Source organism: Phyllostomus hastatus, unplaced genomic scaffold (genome assembly GCF_019186645.2).
Source record: "Phyllostomus hastatus isolate PE091 unplaced genomic scaffold, TTU_PhHast_1.1 phas_contig_113, whole genome shotgun sequence".
Lineage (NCBI taxonomy): Eukaryota > Metazoa > Chordata > Mammalia > Chiroptera > Phyllostomidae > Phyllostomus > Phyllostomus hastatus.
The window spans coordinates 17353222-17373349 of NW_025333530.1; the positions used below are offsets into that span (position 1 = coordinate 17353222).

Below are 20128 nucleotides of genomic sequence, written 5' to 3' on the forward strand. Positions count from 1 at the left end.
GCCACTGTTGGAGAGCCATAATGGCTGCTGAGAACTCAGCTTGTTGAGTGGATCTAGTGACCATAAGAAATACAGTGTTTCTATTCCTCATTTTCTTGCTAGGTGATGGTGGCTTTCCCTGCTTTTCCTGAGCCATCAATGAAAACAGTCCTTGCTTTGGGAATAGGGGTCTTATTAATTTTTTTCTTTTAAACAAACATTAAGAATTAGGATATTTTGCAATAATTTATATGAGGGCAGGCTAATTTCTATTTTGCCAACAAAATCTGTGATAGCACATTGAAATTCTAGAGACTGACTGGACAAGTGTAAATAAATTTGGGTAAGTGGGGCGTGAATAATAGCTGAATCATGGCCAAAAAGTAGTTGAGTTCTTGTTCTTTAATAATAAAATGGCATAAAGCTGTAATATAAGTGGCAATAGTACATTGAGGTTGATGAAAGGGGAATAGCCATTCTGTCATGCCTGACTGAGGTAATAGTCGACCAGTTAATCCTGTGGGTGTACCTAAAGTGGGAAAGCAGAATAACCTGATGGGAAATTGGTGGTCAACTCTTGTGAACTGTCTTTTATTGATATGTTCATCGACAGAATCTAGTTCTTACAGAGCCTGGGGAGGATAAAGTTCTAGGAGAATTTAGACCAGAGTCTCCTTTTAAGGTAGTGAATAAATGAATAAACTGATGGGTGGTAATTCCTAGGCTAGGTCGAATCCAGTTAATAACACCCAGTAGTTGTTGGAGGTTATTAAGGGTTGGTGGTCCTGGTAGATTGATTTGGAGTGTTTGAGGCTGAATTGTCCAGTGAAAAAGAATATGCCCCAGGTATTTAAAACGCTCAGATTTTTGAACTTTTTAAGAGGCAATAATTAGGCCTGCATGAGATATGGACAGCTTCTTTTAGGTAAACATAGGTCTCGGCCAGTATCTCAGAAAGTAGGGCAGCAATTAGAATATCATCCATATAACAATGTATTATAGAATTAGAGAACCTTTCCCAGACAGGCCATAAGGTTTGGTGTACAAAATGTGAACAGATAGTTGGGCTATTTAACATGCCTTGAGGGAGAACCTTCCAGTGGAGTCTCTATAATGGTTGAAAGTTGTTAAGAACTGGGACAGAGAAAGCAAATTGCTCTCTGTCCTTTTCAGCCAGAGTTGTGAAAAAGCAGTCTTTTAAGTCAATGACTACAAGTGGCCAGTCCTTAGGTAGGCAGACTGGATTTGGGACTCCAGGTTGGAGAGCACCCATTGCTTGAAGTATCTCATTAATTTTTCTAAGATCATGTACAAGCCTCCATTTCCCTGATTTTTTTAGGAACTACAAAAATTGGAGTATTCCACAGACTGTTAGATGGCTCAGTATGTCCTGCTTCTAATTGTTGTACTAATTCATGGTTTGTTTGTTTTTAACCTCTCCCCTTCCACTGGCCACTGATCAACCCACACAGGCATATCTAAAAGCCATGGGGAGGGGTAGAGGAGATATTTGAACAGTGGCCACTAGCAAAAAGGTGGGAGGGTGATTTCATTCCCCACTAAGTAAGAAGGTCTCATCCCCAGATATTAAGTGTGGCTGGAAGGACATAGGGCTGAATTTGTACTACCTGTCCATCAGGACCATAGCACCTGTGTGGCTAAGAAACACCTCCTATGCCAGTTATGGATATGTTGGCTTCTGCTAGCGGCCAATCCGGAGGCCAAAATTGGCTAGAAATTACAGAGACATCTGCTCCCGTATCTAGCAGGCCATGAAAGGTTCTGTCTTTGTTACTTCTAAAAGAGGTTTATTTAATTTGATGGAAGCGGTCCAAAAACAGATTGGTTATTAGTACTACCAAAGCCTCTTTCCCCTTTCTTACTATTTTGAGTATTTGGGACTGTATAGGGAAGAAGAAGTTGGGCTATATGAGTTTGGATGGGAATGACATGATATCCAAAGGTTCTGATCGTAATTTTGATTTCTCCCTGATAATCAGAATCAGTTACTCCAGGCTGGACCAAAATCTGATAAAATCTAGTGGTAATGCTAGATCTTCCCAAAATCAATCCAATAGTGCCCTCAGGTAGTGGTCCCCATACCCCTATAAGAGCTATGATGATTTTATCCTGTTCTCTTAAGATGAGTTCCTGCGTAGTGACCAGGTCCAATCTTGTGCTTCCTCTTGTGGCGCAGAGATCAGTGACTCAGTCCTGAGTCCAAAACAATTGGTTGCTGCTGCCTGGAAAACTGTTGGAATTTGGGGCATCGGAGTTTGCAACCCCCACCCCCACCAAGCCCATTTCCCTGAGGTATAAGTGGTTTGCCATTTTTATCATATTTGGATCTGCATTGGTTGGCCCACTGTTTGTCCTTGCCACATTGTGGGCAGTCTTTACTGGTCAGGGTTTTGGGGTTATTCTGTTGTTTGGTTCAGCACTCCCAACAGGCGTGTCCTGATCTGCCACAATTAAAGCATTTAATTTCCTTGATGGAAATTAAAGGAAATTTCCTTTATGGCAGCCACTAGCAACATGGCTCAATGTTGTTCTGTGCCAGTGTTTTGGCAAGCCTTGGTAAATTGACTAGTATTAATGGTGGTTAGTCTGAGAGGATTGAGTACAGCCTTATAATCATTATTTGCATTTTCATAAGCCACTTGTGATAAAAGGGTCTCAGCTGCTTCCTGACTCTCAACCTGTTTTTGTATTGCTTCTTGTAGTCTATCAAAAAAATCTAAGTGAGCCTCTGTGGCTCTTTGCCAAATATTAATGAAGGAGCCTGGTCCCTGGGCTTTAGCTTCCAGAACTATCTTCACGGCATGGGGAGCACCCTGGGAGCATTGGGAGAAAGCTTGAGGGTCCATTTCCGCTTGCTCTCCAGTGGATTCTTACCGATCAGTTCCAAGAAGCATATTAAGCTGGATTGGGTTTCAGCTTCTGCTATCTCAGCCGCTTGGTGGCAGCAGTGATTAGTATATTCTGAATGCCATACAGTATACTGGGTGGGTCAGAAGTCTTTGTATATTTCAAAAGGGAAAGGTTCATAGGATGGCTGCCTGCATTGTTTAGTAACAACAGGAAAGGCAGATAGAGCTTTCCAGTCTCTAGCTTTCGCAGCCTCTCAGAGACATTGTTGCATATTGGTAGTGGTCTGGCTAAAGGCCAGAGGCAAATCTACTCAAGGAGAAAGGGGAGGAAGTAGATCCTCCAGTGAGTTACCCCATAGTGGGACCGAAGGAGGGCTGGAAGGAAGCCATCCCCCTCCATTTGCAGTGGCAGGTTTTTATTATTAGGTTTGGCAGCCATGAAAGGTCCCTTCTTTTATTCTAAGCTATCCTGATTATGAGGGTTTCTAGTATGAATAGGGGTGAGCGCCATTCTAACTATGCTCCAGGTTAATAAATTCTGATGCCCTGTAAAGGTCCCATTTTCCTGATGCCATTTTAGTTTCTGCCTTACTTTTTCCCATACTTTTAAATCTAAAGAGCCTTTATCTGGGAACCACAGAGAGTAGCTCTTTACTGTCTATAATAAGTTAATTAAATTCAGTTCTTTAACCTGACATCCCTCAGCCTTAAGAAGCTGCTGAAGCAATTGAAAATATGTCTCCTGCTCCTTAGAAAGCCCTGAGCCCATTTTTGCAGCTGGGGTATTTTAACTTACAGTTTTGTCTTCCTTCGCTTTGGCTCCGCCTACCTCATTCTGTAAGCTTCTTCTGGCTGATTGCTGGGGACTGAGATAAATGTCATGGGTCAAAGTGTGCTGTTTGTAAGGAGGGCTCCTAAGAGTGTCACCCTTTGGTCATCCCTGCCTCTCTTACGTGTCTCGGTTTCTCTCCCAGTCATCTAAACTGCTGGGAGGGCTCAGAGTGCTGGGTGACCAACCCTTATATCACACATCCTCAGACAAGCCAGAAGATTGGAGTTCCCTGTGAGGCCCCTATACATCTAGGGGATTGACCCCAGATACCTCTGCTAGGCCCCAACTCACATAGGGACACCCAGAAACTCGGGCCAGAGGAAGGAAATGCCTCTCATCTTTGGAGTGCGGCCAAAACCGGAGCTCTCATTCAATTCAATTCTTGACTGTTAGTTATTTAGCTGATGGTGGCTTCCTAGTATACCTAAAAGTGGAGGGAGGAGAAGGAAAACCGAAACCAAACGGCTGTAAGAGGCAGCCCTGAAAGAAATTCCCCTTTCCCTTTTCATCTAAGATGCACTGGCAGCATAACCAAAAGCACTGGTACCTCTGTCCCTTATGGTGGGATGAAGGTGCTGAATCCCATCTGTCTAGTTGTGCATTCTTCGACGAGACCTCATAGCCTCTCAACTGATGCAGGCCCCCAATTGAGGGTCCCTGTTTGGGCACCAGTTGAGGTGAACTATGTCCTGTGGAGTTCTCCTGGTCATGGATAAAATGAATTGGCCCAGACACAGTCTGTCTGGCAGGAAAGGGGTGACCATTCCTCCTAGTGGAGAATGTCCCAAGCCCTTCTCCAAAACAGCTTTTATTGGGATCCATATGTGTAGGGGTATACAGCATACATGCGTAGCTCATTAATCAATGTCCAAAGGCTATCATTATAGAAAACAGATATTATCTACAGATAAAAATTGAAGAAACAGATTTGCCTCAGGTTAGGGTCTACTAGACATACTGACACCAGATGGTCATTAAGGTGTGTTTCATGAGATAAGGAGTTCAAATCCTAGCATTCAATGTTGGTTCATATCTGCAAATCATTTAAGATTACATAATACATACACAAAATGAAGGATAAAAAACATGTGATTATGTCAGATACAGAAAAATCTTTTGACAAAATTTAACATTCATTTATGATAAAACCTCAGCAAAGTCATGGTACAGGAAACATACCTCAACATGAAGGCCATACATGACAAATCCACTGATAACATCATGCTCAGTGAAGAAAAACAAAGTTTTTTCTTTAATATCAAGAACAAAACAAGAATATCCACTTTCACCACTTTTATTCAACATTGTATTGGAATTGCTAGCTACTGAAAGCACAATAAAAAGAACTAAAAGACCTCCAGTTTGGAAAGGAATAAAGACAACTGTTATTATTTGCAGATGTAAAAGACTTATACTCAGAAAACCCTAAGAAACTGAGGAAACAAAGAAGATACAAATAAAAGTATAGCATGTGCTTTTAGATAAGAAGAATTAACATCACTAAAATGTTCATACTTCTCAAAGCAATCTGTAGATGCAATTGAAATCATATCAAAATAGCAATGTTATTTTTCACAAAGCTAGAACAAATAATCCTAAATTTTATATGGAACAAAGGACCTTGAGTAGAGGTCTCTAGAAAAAAGAACACAGTTGGAGGTATCATACTACCAAGTATCAAATTACACTACTGGGCTGTAGTAATCAAAACAGCATAGTACTGGCATAAAAACAGATCAATGGATCAGAAGAGAGTCCAGAAATAAATTCATGCCTATTCAATAAAGGGTATTAGGAAAACTGGAAAGATATGTGCAAAAGGATGAAATTGGATCACTCTCTTACACCATATAAAAGAGTAAACTCAAAACAGATTAAAGACTTAAATGTAAGATCCCAAACCATAAAACTTTTTTTGAAGAAAACATAGCTAGTAAATTCTTTGCCATCACTGTTAGTAATAGGATTTTGGATATGTCTCCTCAGGCAAGAGAACCAAAAGAAAAAATAAGCAAATGGGACTACATGAAGCTAAAAAGTTTTTGCACAGCAAAGGGAATAATCAACAAAACAAAACAGCTTACTGAATGGGAGAAAATATTCACCAATGATACCTCCTATAAAGGGTTAATTTCTAAATACATAGGAAAATCATACAACTTTTAACACCAAAAACAAAACAAAACAAAAAAACCCTAAACATTTAGGTTAAAAATGTTCAGAATTTTTAACCTGAATAAACGTTTTTCCAGAGAGGACATATAGATGGCTAATATCTATTGATACGGTAACATCTAATATGAAAAGTTGCTCAACATCACTAATCATCAGGGACATGCAAATTAAAACTACAGTGGGATACCACCTGATGTGCTTCAAATGGCTGTCATTAATAACAAACAGCAAATTTTGGAGAGTATGTGGAAAAAAGGGAATCCTTGTGTACTGTTGTTAACCACTATGGAAAACAGTCTTCCTCCAAAAATTAAATGTACAACTACCATATTACTCATCACTTTCACTTCTGGATATCTATTTGAGAAGTCTAAAACACTAATTTGAAAAGATAAGCACCCCTATGCTCTTTATAGCATTATGTACAGTAGCCAAGGTATGGAAGAAACCTAAGCGTCCATCAGTAGCCGGATAGAGAAGATGTAAACATATATACAATGGAATATTACTCAGCCATAAAAAGAATGAAATCTTGCTATTTGCAACATTGTGGATCTAGAGGGTATGATGCTAAGTTAAATAAGTCAAACAGAGAAAGGAAAATACCATATGTGGAATCAAAAACTTCCATAGATTTGGACAACAGTCAATGGTTTCCAAATGAGAGTGAGATTGGTGTGATGGCTGAAAAAGGTGAAGGGGTTAAAAAATACAAATTGACAGTTATAAATATTGTCATGGAAATATTAAATACAACATAGGGCATATAACCAATATCATTGTAATAACTATATGGTATAAGACAAGTATTGTATGAAACTTATCAGGGTGATCATTTCATAAGTTATATAAACACATCTATTCACTGTGTTAATACATCTAAAACTAATAATACTGTATTTCAACTGTCATTTACAAAAAAATTTTTAAAGGAAACACTGAATACAATCTATCAGACTGATTAATGTAAAGACTAATGCTATTTCCTATTGTCCACCTGAAGTCCTCCAAAAGAATTCATCATTTTTTTCATTAGGTTTGACAGCATAGGTTTTGGAGAAAGTCAAAGTGAAGATGAACTGTTTGAAAATGACTTGGAGACAGATCCACCCAACTGGCAACAGCTCGTTAGTCGAGAAGTATTAGTGGGACTAAAGCCTTGTGAAATCAAAAGACAGGAAGTAATTAATGGTGAGTTTAGTGTTTGTTATTGTTGTTTACATATAGTGAGTTTTATTAGAGCAGAAAATACCCCGAGCTTTGGTGTTTGCTTCACAGTTTCTGCTTGCCTTTTGTTTTAGACAAAGAAGAAATTAAGCTATATAGGTGACCCTTGAACTTTATAACTTACAAAATCATTAAGACAACATTGCCCTATCACTTTACTTTCAGGCTAAGTTAATTTATGCATAGATTATAAATAAAGATGCTAAAGCTCAGGTAATTGAACAAATAAAGATTGTAGCTCCTAAGTGATAGGGAGAAAACTAGAATCCAGGTCTTGCTTTATCCTAATGCAATACTCTTTATCCAAGCATTTTATGTAACAGAGATGTGACATGAATGCTGTACCCTCTGCTATCTTTAGAATATAATTTGAATAAATGTTCTTGATAACATTAAGACATAGTAGAATTACAAGTCTAGCCTCAGAGACGAGGGTTTATAGGCAAATTAGATAACCAAAAGTACTGTTACTTAGGAGGACTCAATTTAAAGGTTATATGATGTTTGGGCTCACAGTTTTCTAATGTTATAGTTGTGATTGGTGGGTGTTATTAGAAAAAGATGAGTTTCTGAGTGCACTGTTAAATTTGAAGTACAAGTTTTGGAGTACACTTAATTTTTAATTACCAAATGGTTTTGAATGATGTTTTTCCTTTGCCAGTATTAAATTCTTACAGCTAATATGGAGGAGGGTTCTACAGAATCAAGAAAATGACTTCAGAGTACCACACAGTTTCTAAACTATAAATATTATGTAACTTATTTGCTAGTTAATTTCAGCTAAAGCCTATAGGAATATAGTCAATAATGTTGTAATAACTATGAATGGTATAAGTTAAGTGCTAGACTTTTCATGGAATTGTACTAAGTAAGACAATATTTATGTTTACCTTTTTTCCTCTTTAGAATTGTTTTATACTGAAAGAGCTCATGTTCGAACTCTAAAGGTTCTTGATCAGTTGTTCTATCAGCGAGTGTCCAGAGAAGGAATTCTGTCACCTTCAGAGCTACGGAAAATTTTTTCAAACTTAGAAGATATTCTTCAACTTCACAGTAAGAGAAATTGACCCTGGTCTTTGTCCCTGACATTTCCAATAGATAAGAGATTGTGAGTATATAAAGATACCATAACGGTAAAATCTCATGAGTGTATCCATGTTAGTTTTTCTAAAATTGTATATGTGAATACAACATCTTTGAATATACCCCCCCACCACATACCAGCCTTTTCTCTACAAAGGGTTAACAGAGGACTTAGTAGCTAAGTCAGCGTTTAAGATGAAAAACATAAGTAGTCAAAATTACCCTTAAAATGTCCTATCGATTACAGTGTATATGTTTTTAAAAAGAAATATCCCATATAATATATGTATAAATGAATTTTGAAAATAGTAAATATAGTATGTAACCCCATGATGGTATCATTTTCAGTAATTTTATTTATTTATTTATTTATTTATTTATTTATTTATTTATTTATTTATGCTCTTGAGTAAATATCGAAAAATTTCTTTCTTGCTGGCTTCCCTTGGTTGAACTCATCTCAGACTTTCTAGTCAGTACTGTCAGTTCCTCTCTTTATAAGTCACTATTTCTCTGTGACCCTTAATTTTTCATTTTTCTTTTTTCAGGGATGCCCTTATCACCTTTCAATACCTGCCCACCAGGTTGAAGCCTTTTACTTCTTTGGGGGTGATTTTAGGTTTCACTGGCATGCATTGACAAGTTCAGGCTTGATTATATTCATTGTCTGTAAACATACACATTTTGAAAGAAATAGTAGGCAGAATCACATGCACTATTTAAACTTAAGTTCTTTATAAGCACAGGTATAGATGGAGTCATGAAGTTAAATGAATATTTGATTTGCCTATCCTGTATGTAATTTGCTAGTTTCACATTGTTTTATGCTTTGCCACCTAATTTGCAGATGGAGCTCATAAATATCTATGAGTAGGGACCCCTAAAATCCTGGAATTTATTTATTAAAAAAATGTGCATTTAGTTTTATATACTTAAACTTCAATCACCTTCAGATTACTCGTCATTTGATACAGTACAACTATTGAGACATTTTTTCCACTGCTCAGAACAGTTTTTGAACTCGTTGATGTTGATGCCTTTTACTGCTTCTACCATTTTTTGTTTAACCTTTTCCACATCAGCAAAACATTCCCCTTTGAGGACTTTCTTCATCTGGGGAAACAAAATGTTGCTCAGGGTTTGATCGGATGAACACGGAGGATGGGGCATAGGGTCTTGCTGTTTTTGGCCAAAAACTGCTGAACACTCAGCACAGTGTGGGCAGATGTGCTCCTAAATCACCCATCATGAAATAAGCAAGTGCATTAAAAGAGTCTTCAAAAAAAATTTACTGGAGCCAAACGGCCTCTCACAACGCCAGCTAGTACACTGATACAGATGAGTTCCTAGAACACTCACCTAGAGGGAGAAGCCTGTACTTATAAGGGGCCCACCCTCCAGAAGATAATTCTGGTTTTGGGGTGGATCCCCCCTTGTGGATTTATAAGAATTGTGTCCAAACTTATTTTAAGGAGAAGATTTAAATTCTTGGTACTACCAGTAACTCAGCCTGAAATGAGTATATGCTTAATCTTTTTCCATTTTATTTTTCCCCTGTAGTTGGGTTGAATGAGCAAATGAAAGCTGTTCGAAAGAGGAATGAGTCCTCTGTCATTGACCAAATTGGGGAAGATTTGCTGGCATGGGTAAGGAAATTAGCTATTTTATTTTAATATTTTTGTAGCTATTTGAGGATCAGATTCAAGTTTAAGTAATTAGCCTTTCCAAATATGCAAACTCATCCATTTTTCAAAGCTACTGTAAAGATGAAGACTCCAGAGTATATGTTTTTTGGTTAATGTCTTCTATTAGGTGCTCAATCAAACTAAGTGCTCCTTTTATTTTTAATCAAATAAGGATACTAGTTCTTTGTGTTTTAAAGAATATAAGTTGAATTTTCATAAAAATAATTTAACTGTATAGAATTTTAGCTATCTTCTGCTGTCCAAATCTCAGAATTATACTGCACATTAAAAATTGTAGATCCAGAATTTACCATCACAAAAGTAGAAAAGTGAAAATTACTTAATCTTAAAAGAGTTCAGAGACTATATCAAGTTGTGGTTATTTTTCTGACTCTTAGTCGGTATGTATCCTGCAATATATATTTACCAGTATGTGCCATACACTGTGCCGAGAATACAGAGGTGATCAAAACAGACATGGCTCCTGCCCTAGTGGAGCGCACAATTAATAGGGCAACTGTTAGTTATTTCAAGTTTGATGAGTGTTACAAGAAGGGGAAGAATACAGGTTGTTATAGGAATATATGGAAGTAATACCTAAAGTTGAACATATAGAAAATCTTCCTATGGGAAAAGGAGTTAGATTCCAACATTTAAAGAAATTACTATACTTAAGGCTATAGATAATAGTAAAGTATATCATGTAGTCTGCAAAAATTTAACACAGGTTGAAAAGGCACTGTTTAGATATGTCCACAGAAATTTACTTTAATATGTAGCCTGCTGTGAGATTATGGGAATTTTACAATGATAAATTTTTAAAAGATTAAATACTACCAGTTCACTAAAATCTTTATCTTACTACTTTTATGGATGGTGAGATCATGGCTTAGAATCGACTAATCCAATAGTTGGTCTCTTCTTAGCTACTTGATTCATAGAACAGGATTAGGGAATCATAATCCAGTCCTATTTTGCATTTACTGCTTTCCAAAGCAATTTCTCCCTTGGCCCACTCTAGGATCATTGTTTTTAAGGAGAATTTACTTCCTTGAAAAGTTCCATTTATTCTTTGGCTACTCTCTAATAGTCGATTCATTTTGTTTCTTGATGTTGTTGTAGCAGTGAAAGTTATGACTGAGTTCTGTTGGCTTGGTGGCAGACTGCTTAACTTGAAACAAAAAATTTGTAGGATGACATAGTATAACATCAGTTCATGTGAAGTGTGGGTTAAAAAGTTGTAAGTCATATGGATATAAGATATCAATTGATTCTAAGGAGTTTAATTTGCACCTCATATAAAATAGTGTTTAAACCAAGTCTCCAGTGAGATTCATCATTAATGTGGAACAGAAGTGCAGCTGGTCCTCTTATCAGTCCATTGGACGCCATATATGCATCTGCATGTTAAAACAAAGTAGAGAAACCTATTAATGCAGTGGGACAAAATTTATTTTAGTACATGTAAAATGAAATGTATTCTTTTTTAATATTATTTTTTCATTATAATTTCAGTATTATTTTGTATTAGTTTCAGGTATACAGCAGAGTGGTTAGACAAACTTAGACTTCACAAAGTGTTGCCCTGATATTTCCAGTACCCTTTTGGTACCACAAATAGTTATTACAATACTTTTGACAATATATTCCCTGTGATGTACTTTACATCCTTATGATTTTATTGCCAACAATGTGTACTTCTTAATCCCTTCACCTTTTTCACCCAGTACCTTAAGCCCCCTCTCAACTGGCAGCTGTCATTCTGTTCTCTGTATCTATGAATATGTTTGTTTTTTTGTGTGTGTTTATTATGTGCTTTAGATTCCACATATAAGTGAAATTATATAGTGACTGTTTCACTTAGTATAATACCTTCTAGATTCATCCTTATGGGCGAGTAATACTCCATTGTGTATGTGTACCACATTTTTTTATCCACTTGTCTGTTGATGGGCACTTGGATTGCTTCCATATTGTGGCTATTATATTATGAGTAATGCCACAGTGAACATAGAGATGCATATATTGTTTTGAATTAGTGTTTTGAATTTCTTCAGATATATACCCAGGAATGGCATTGCTAGGTCATAAGGCAGTTCCATTTTTTTCTTTTTATTTATGTATTTATTTTAAAATATATTTTTCCATTTAACTATTTTTTAATTGTATTTAATTGTATTTAATTGTATTTTTTCCATTGCCATTTAGTCCCCTTGTACCCACCCTCCCCCAGCAATCACCACACTGTTGTCCATGCCCATGAATCCATTCTCCTTTCTGCTCAATCTCTCCACCCCCAAACCTCCCCTCCCCACCTTTGCTGTCATTCTGCTCTCTATGAGTTTGTCTCTGTTTTTCTTGTTAGTAAAATTTGTTCATTAGATTCCACATATAGTAAAATCATACGGTATTTGCCTTTACCTGATTGGTTTATTTCACTTAGCATAATCTTCTCCAAGTCCATCCATGCTGTTACAAAGGGTAAAATTTTCTTCTTTTTTATGGCCGAGTGGTATTCCATTGTATAAATGTCTCATAGTTGTTCTAGCCACACATCTGTGTGTGGACACTTGGGCTGTTTCCATATCTTGGTGATTGTAAATAACGCTGCAATGAACATTGGGGTGCTTATGTTCTTTCGAATTAGTGTTTTGGGTTCCGACAGATATATTCCCAGAAGTGGGATGGCTAGGTCAAAAGACAGATCCATTTTTATTTTTTTTTTAGTTATTTCCATACCACTTTTTATAGTGACTGCACCAATCTGCATTCCCACCAACAGTGCAGTAGGGATCCATTTTCTCCTAGGGATCCTTATGTAGTAGGTGTCTTACAGGTTTCAGTGGCACAATCACTTCCTTCTATAGTTGGGTGTTGATTGCTCTGGTTGATCATGAGTGGGATTGAGCCTCATACTGGCTGACTATGTGGATTGACCCCAACCACAGTGTTCAGTCTGCTATGTGTGGGCAGACTCAATGAAGCAGAATTTCCCCCAGCAGGGTCTGGTGCTTGAGGAGATCTCCCTTTGGGTGTGCCTCTTATGGAGCTAATCGGACTATGTATGCTCTGATTTGGTCTGAAGCTTGCCACCATATGCGTTGCTTCTGGGGGGCGTTGAGAGGGAAATCAGTGCAGGTCAATGTCATATTCTGTCTCTGACTCTGTCTCTGGTTACCTCTTTTGAGCTACAAAGAGATCTTAGTTTATATCTGAGGCTGCTGGGCTTGCGCACATGTGGAAGGGACCAAATTGCATAACAAGGTCAACTTCCTCCAGCTCCTAGCACACGAGCATGTCAGCAAATGGCCAGGGCAATCTGAGATATGCCTGCAACTGCTGGCTGCTTGTTAGGCCCAGTCACTGAAAGAGCCTCTGGCAGCACATGATTTGCATGAGTTCTCATTGAGTATCAGGTAGGGTGAGTGCTGTTCATCGGGTTGATACAAATTGAAACTTGCCACCGGTGCTGGGTCTGAGACCACTCAGCAAAAGTCTGTGTATACCAAGGCCAGCTGCTACTCATGGACCACTGTGGTAGGGTGCAATCTAAGGGAGTTATCAGGGAGAGGCCAACAGAGTCAATCATGCTAAAAGAGATCATTGTTTGGCCATGTGAAAGGAGGACTCTGCATCAGAATGGTGATGCTAGTTGGTGTGAGCGGGGGAAAAATGGCCCTTTCCCTATTGCCACATAACTCAGCCTCACCTTGTACATCTCTGACACAACCTGAGTCTACCTAGATCTCCTCAGGAGCCCTCCAAGAAAGACTGCACTGTGGATCCAGGCTGGACCCATCCAGCATACTTCTCTGTTGGATATGAGCTTGACAAGGCTGGGCCACTGGGAGTTAGGAGGAGGAGCTACTGGTTAATACATAATTTTTCTAGGTTGATGCTTTATAGAGGAGAGTGTTCAACACAGGATACGTGACATCTCTGGGTTGTGTGGGAGCACAACTCAACACAGGGATCTTGGCAGCTGTCCCTTCAGCCCTCTCCCTGAATCCATGCAACCCAATATCTCCCCATAGTACTCCAGTTTGTTCTGAGCCACCTTCCCTCTGCAAGAGCCCAGAGTGAGTGGCCATCAACAAGATTTTGTGCATTGTCCCTTTCAGAGGACACATGGATTTCTAGCATACTCTGATCTCTTCCTAGTGGACAGAATCTCTGCTGATTTACACAACCAGACATTATGTGGGCTCCAGTTCTGGCTCTGGTGCTCTGGTCTTGAGATCCCTCACTCCTTAGGGGTATTCTTTGCACCTGAGATGTCCTTCTGAATTTTCAACCACTGCACATGAGTGCAGAGCTGGCCCTTTTCACATTTCCACCCTTCCTACCAGTCTCGACACAGCTTCTTGTGTAAATCGTTGGGTATGGGTCTTCTATTCAGCTAATCTTCAGTGGGTTATTCTGGTTCATTATTCTTTTTTTTAAGACTTTATTTATTTATTTTTAGAGAGGGAAGGAAGGGAGGGAGAGAGAGAGAGAGAGAAACACCAATGTGCAGTTGCTGGGAGCCATGGCCTGCAACCCATGTATGTGCCCTGACTGGGAGTTGAACCTGTGATACTTTGGTTCGCAGCCGACGCTCAATCCACTGAGCTACGCCAGCCAGGGCCATTATTCTTTAATTTAGTTGTAATTATGGTTTGTTCCTGGGAGGAGGGAAGTGTTATTTTTATCTACTCTGCCACAATCTTGGACCTTCCAAAAGAAGTGTATTCTTTTTTTCTCCATTAATTAATTTATTTTTAAATTAATTTAAAAATAAATTAATTTAAAAATAAATTAAGTTAATTAATTTATTTTTAACTTAATTTATTTTTTAAAGAGATGGGAAGGGAAGGAGAAAGACGGGGGAGAGAGACTGCTATGAGAAAGAAACATTGACTGGTTGCCCCTTGTACATACACCAGCTGGGGACCAAACCCACAACCTGGGCATGTGCACTGACTGGGAATTGAACTGGTGACCTGTTGCTTTGTGAGTGATGCCCAGTCAACTGAGCCACAGTTGTTTGGCTAGGGTTCCATTGATTTTTTAAATGAATTTATAGGGGTGATACTAGTTAATAAAATTATATTGGTTTCAGGTATACAATTAAAGAATACATCGTCTGTATATTTTATTCTGTATTTACTACCCCAAGTCAAATCTCATTCCATCACCATTAATCCCTGTTTTACCTACTGATACCTCCCCCATTCCCACACCCTTTTTCCTCTAGTAATCATCATACTGGTTTCTCTGTATATGACTTTTTATTGCTTAATCCCTTTACCTTTTTCATCCAGCCCCTCAAACCCTCACCAGCTGGTAGTTGTCAGTCTCTGTTCTCTATGTATGAGTCAGTTTCTATGTGTTAGTTTATTTTGTTCATTAGTTTCCACATATGAGTGAAATCATATGGTACTTGTCTTTCTCTGACTGACTTGACTTCTTTTAGCATAATACGAGTGTGGACCCCCAAAAACTGAGCATTTATTTATGAAAAATTATGTATTTTTACATGTTTAAACTTTAGTCACCTTCAAAGTACTCTCCACTTGATGCAGTATACATTGAGACTTTTTCCTTTGCTCAAAACAGTTTTTGAACTCAATAATTTTGATGCCTTTCAGTGCTTCTGCTGTTTTTCGTTTCACCTCTTCCACATCAGCAAAACATTTCCCTTTAAGGAATTTTGTCACCTGAAAGACAAAGTCACTCTGTGAGATTGGGTGAATAGGGAGGGTGGGGCATGGGGGTCATGCCATTTTTGGTCAAAATTGCTGAACACTCAGCACAGTGTGGGCAGGTGTGCTCATAAATCACACCCATCATGAAATGGGTAAGTGCATTGAATGAGTCTTAAATTCACGGAAGCTGAACACAGCCTCTCACAACAATGCCAGCTGGTACACTGATACAGATGAGTTCCTAGGACATTCACCTAGCATAGGAAGCCTGTATTACAAGGGGCCCACCCTCCAGAAGATAGTTCCATTTTGGGGGCATCCCCCCTCATGTTCTCCAGGCTCATCCATGGTGTTGCAAAAGATAAGATTTCCTTCTTTTTTTATAGCTGAGTAGTATTCCACTGTGCAAATGTACCATAGCTTTTTTTATCCACTCACCTACTGATGGACGTTTGGGCTGTTTCTAAATCTTGGCTGTTGTAAATCATGCTTCAGTGAAAATAGGGGGTGCATATATTCTTTCAAATTAGTGTTTTGGGTTTCTTTGTATATATTTTCAGAAGTAGAACTGCTAGATCATAAGATAGTTCCATTTTTAATTTAAAAGTAACTCCATACTGCTTTTCACAGTGGCTGTACCAATCTATACTTCCACCGACAGTACATGAAGGTTACCCTTTCTCCACATCCTCTCTAGCACTTGTTTGTTTTATTGATGATAGCCATTTTAACATGTATGAGGTGATATCTTGTTGTGGTTTTAATTTGCATTTCTCTTATAATTAATAACATTGAACACCCTGTCTGTCTATTGGCTATCTGTATGTCCTCTTTGAAGAAGTGTCTATTCAGGTACTTCGTCTATTTTTTAATTGGATTGTTTTCCTGATGTTGAGTTTTATAAGCTCTTTATAAATTTTGGATATTAACCCCTTATCAGTTGTACTGGTGAATATGTTCTATTCAGTGGATTGTCCTTTTATGTTGTTGATGGTTTCCTTTGCTCTGCAAAAACTTTTTAGTTGGATATAGTACCATTTGTTTATTTTTTCTTTTGTTTCCCTTGCCCAAAGCAATAATATCAGAATATTGCTACAAGAAATGTCTGAGATTTTACTGCCTGTGTTTTCCTCTACGATTTTTATGGTTAAGATTCTAACATTTAATTCTTTAATTCATTTTGGATTTATTCTTTGTGTATAGTATAAGAAGTTGGTCAAGTTTCTTCTTTTTTTGTTCATTTGCATATATCTATCTCATTTTCCCCACACCATTTTTTGAATAGACTATTTTTACCTCATTGTATATTTTGCCTTCTTTGGAGGATATTAGTTGCCTATAAAGTCACAGGTTTATTTCTGGGCTTTCTATTATGTTCTGTTTATCTATGCCAGTACCATACTGTTTTGATTACTATAGCCCTTTTATTTTTAAGATTTTTATGTATTTATTTTTAGAGAGAGGGTAAGGGAGGGAGGGAGAGAGGGAGAGAAACATCAATGTAGGGTTCCCTCTTGTATGCCCCCTACTGGGGACTTGGCCTGCAACCCAGACATGTGCTGTGACTAGAATTGAACTGGTGACCCTTTGGTTCTTAGGCCAGCACTCAATCCACTGAGCCACAGCAGCCAGGGCTGATTACTATGGCCTGGTAGTATAGTTTGATATCAGGTAGGGTGATTCCTTCAACTTTGTTCTTTTTCTTGATTGCTGTGGCTATTCTGGGTCTTGTGTGGTTCCATATAAATTTCTGGAATATTTGTTCCAGTTCTATGAAATATGCCATTGGTATCTTAGTAAATATTGCATTGAATTTGTAAATTGCTTTGGGTAGTTAATTCTTCCTATCTGTGAACACCGTATATGCTTCCACTTACCTGTATACTTCTTTCTTTATTCATTGCCTTATAATTTTTTGAGTATAGGTCTTTTACATCCTTGGTTAAATTTTTTTCTAGGTATTTTTTAAGCAATTGTAAGTGAAACTGTTTTCTTATTTTCCCTTTCTGATAGCTCATTATTGGTGTATAAAAGTGAAACATAATTCTGGATATTTATTTTGCATTCTGTTATAGAGGACCCTAAAGATTCCACCAAAAAAACTACTAGAACTGATAAAAGAAGTATATTCTTGACCAATGTGATGGACCTGTAAAAAAATTGGAATGGACTAACCAATTACATTAGTAACCATAAGTTATAGATGGTTAATTTAGGGCAATGCAGAAATAGTAAAAGCAAAAATCATAAATATGCCTTTAAAATTATTATTTCAAATAGTTTTGGATAATTTATTTTTTTGTGTTTGTCCATTAAGATCACTTTTCGGATACTCAAGCTACTTGTAAAACTACTTAACAACTGCTTGAGGTTGATGACATTTATTTTCTTTTGTAAACCCAGTTACTATGGTAGTATTTGTGTGGCAGAATTAATGTTCCAAACTACTGTCAGTCTTATTTTTTAAAATGTTGACTGTCATTTGTAATAGAATAAGAATACAGCATTGGAACAACCTATTGAAATGTCACTTAATATGTGTCCTAGTTGAAAAAACACTCTGACTTTACCTACAAATACACTATAAAACAGTTTTTAACAAAATATTTTCATGTACAAACTTTTACAATTATGGTTTTAAAGGGAAGATTATATCAAAAATTTATTTATGAATCATAAAAGCAATTATTAGAAATATAAAGCTGGTTAAAAATAATTTATTCAACCTATACTTATAAAAGCACCTATTGGAAGTGAAGCACCTGTTAGGTGTTTTGTTGGAAACATTAAAATTATCAGTAAAAAGTACTATTTTTTAGCAAAGAGATTCATAGGTTCATGGATCTTCCACAAGAGAGAGATTGATGGCATGGATAGCTAGCCTCATCAGCACAGGTGGAGCAGGGATAATTTAATTTTATTGCAATCCAGAAAAGTTTTAACCTGACTTGGGTTTTATACTAAGCAATAATAAAAAGAGTCATTTTTGTGAAGGTACCAGATTCTAAGAACATGAAATTTTAATCTCAGTATTTTTTTTCTTTTATACTATATTTTTAAATTTTATTTGTTTTAATTAAATTTATTGGGGTGATATTGGTTAATAAAATTACATAGGTTTCAGGAGTACAGTTCCATGATACATCATCTGTATATTTCTTTGTCCACTACCCAAAGTCTCTTTTAATGTATTTTTTATGTATGTCTCATAATTTTTATGTATGTCTCAGTGTTTTTTTATGTATGTCTCATAATTTCCAAGGTGTCAATTGTTCTAATATAGAAGTGGTATACACTGAAAAGTTAATAAGCATGGGAGGCTACAAGGAAGAAAACATTAGAGTATAATTAGAAAAGGTTTGAATGTGTCAGAGTCAGATGTTTTTAATAGAGAAACATTGATATTCCATATATATAAGTAGTTCTTTGTTTCTTGTTTTTTGAGAATTTTTACTGAAATATCAAAAAGATTGTGCATGTCTTTCATTTTGTCTGGCCTTTTATCAGCTAAGTATTCCATTGTCTATTGTATTCTTTGCTTTCTTGGCACAGTTCAGTGGACCAGGGGAGGAGAAGTTGAAACACGCTGCCGCTACCTTTTGCAGTAACCAACCTTTTGCCCTGGAAATGATCAAATCTCGTCAGAAAAAGGATTCTCGATTTCATACTTTTGTGCAAGTGAGTTGACTGTGTCCTGTAGGGGGTAAAAATGATGCAATTAAATTAATTATGAAATAAACTGGTGAATTCTAAGTCTTTTACAAGCATTATATCTATGTTAATGTTTCTTAAATCTATGCTCTCTTAAATTACTGAATAATGACAAATAAAGAATGCATATCATGATTAAAATACTTAACATAGACGTTCACATTACCATAGAAATGTCCAGGAGTGGCCCATGTACACTATTAAAATAATATCAAAACATAAAGAATGGGTTTATATCCAGTCCAGGGAGCAACATAACAACAATCATACTTACTGAGGTATATATTGGTATAGAGGAAGGGTCAGTAAGCTACAACCTGCTGGTCATATCCATCCTCTTGCCTGTTTTTGTAAAGAAAGTTATATTAGAAAACCGTATAGTAGTTTTTTATCGTTGTATAGTAAATTACCATAAGCATAGCATAACTTACCACAAGCATAACTTAAAACAATGCAAAGTTATTATATCAGTGTTTTTGTGGTTCAAGAGTACAGGTGTATAGTTTACCTAGGTTCTCCTTTCATGCTTTCACCAGGCTGAAATCAAGGTGCCAGCTGGAGTTGTAGTTCTCATCTGAGACTTAGGGTCCTCTTTTAAGCTCACTTGTTAGCAGAATTCATGTCATTGTAAATGTATAACTGAGATCTTTGTCTTCTTACTATTGTTGGCTACAGACTGTCCCTGGTTCCTATAGAATGCCCATATTTGTTTGCCATATGACCCCTGTAGGCATTTTACAAGATGGATGTTTGCTTTCTTCCAAGCTAGTAGGAAAGCATCTCCCTGGTAGAGCTTTCCTTTAAATACTCCTCTAAATAAGTCAGACTCACCTAGGAGAATGCTTAAAAGTCAGCTAATAGTAACCTAAGCAAAGGAAC

General features: G+C 37.2%; 1 protein-coding gene across 6 annotated transcripts in view; it reads left to right on the forward strand.

The window, feature by feature from the left end:
- The window catches only part of ARHGEF12 (Rho guanine nucleotide exchange factor 12), a 217435-nt gene that overhangs the window by 170109 nt on the left and 27198 nt on the right, over positions 1-20128 (forward strand). For all 6 annotated transcript variants that reach the window (XM_045838908.1, XM_045838881.1, XM_045838897.1 and 3 more), the window contains 4 exons: positions 6893-7047; positions 7990-8136; positions 9727-9812; positions 19091-19216. In XM_045838908.1, the coding sequence (XP_045694864.1) occupies positions 6893-7047; positions 7990-8136; positions 9727-9812; positions 19091-19216 (514 nt within the window). The remainder of the gene's footprint in view (positions 1-6892; positions 7048-7989; positions 8137-9726; positions 9813-19090; positions 19217-20128) is intronic.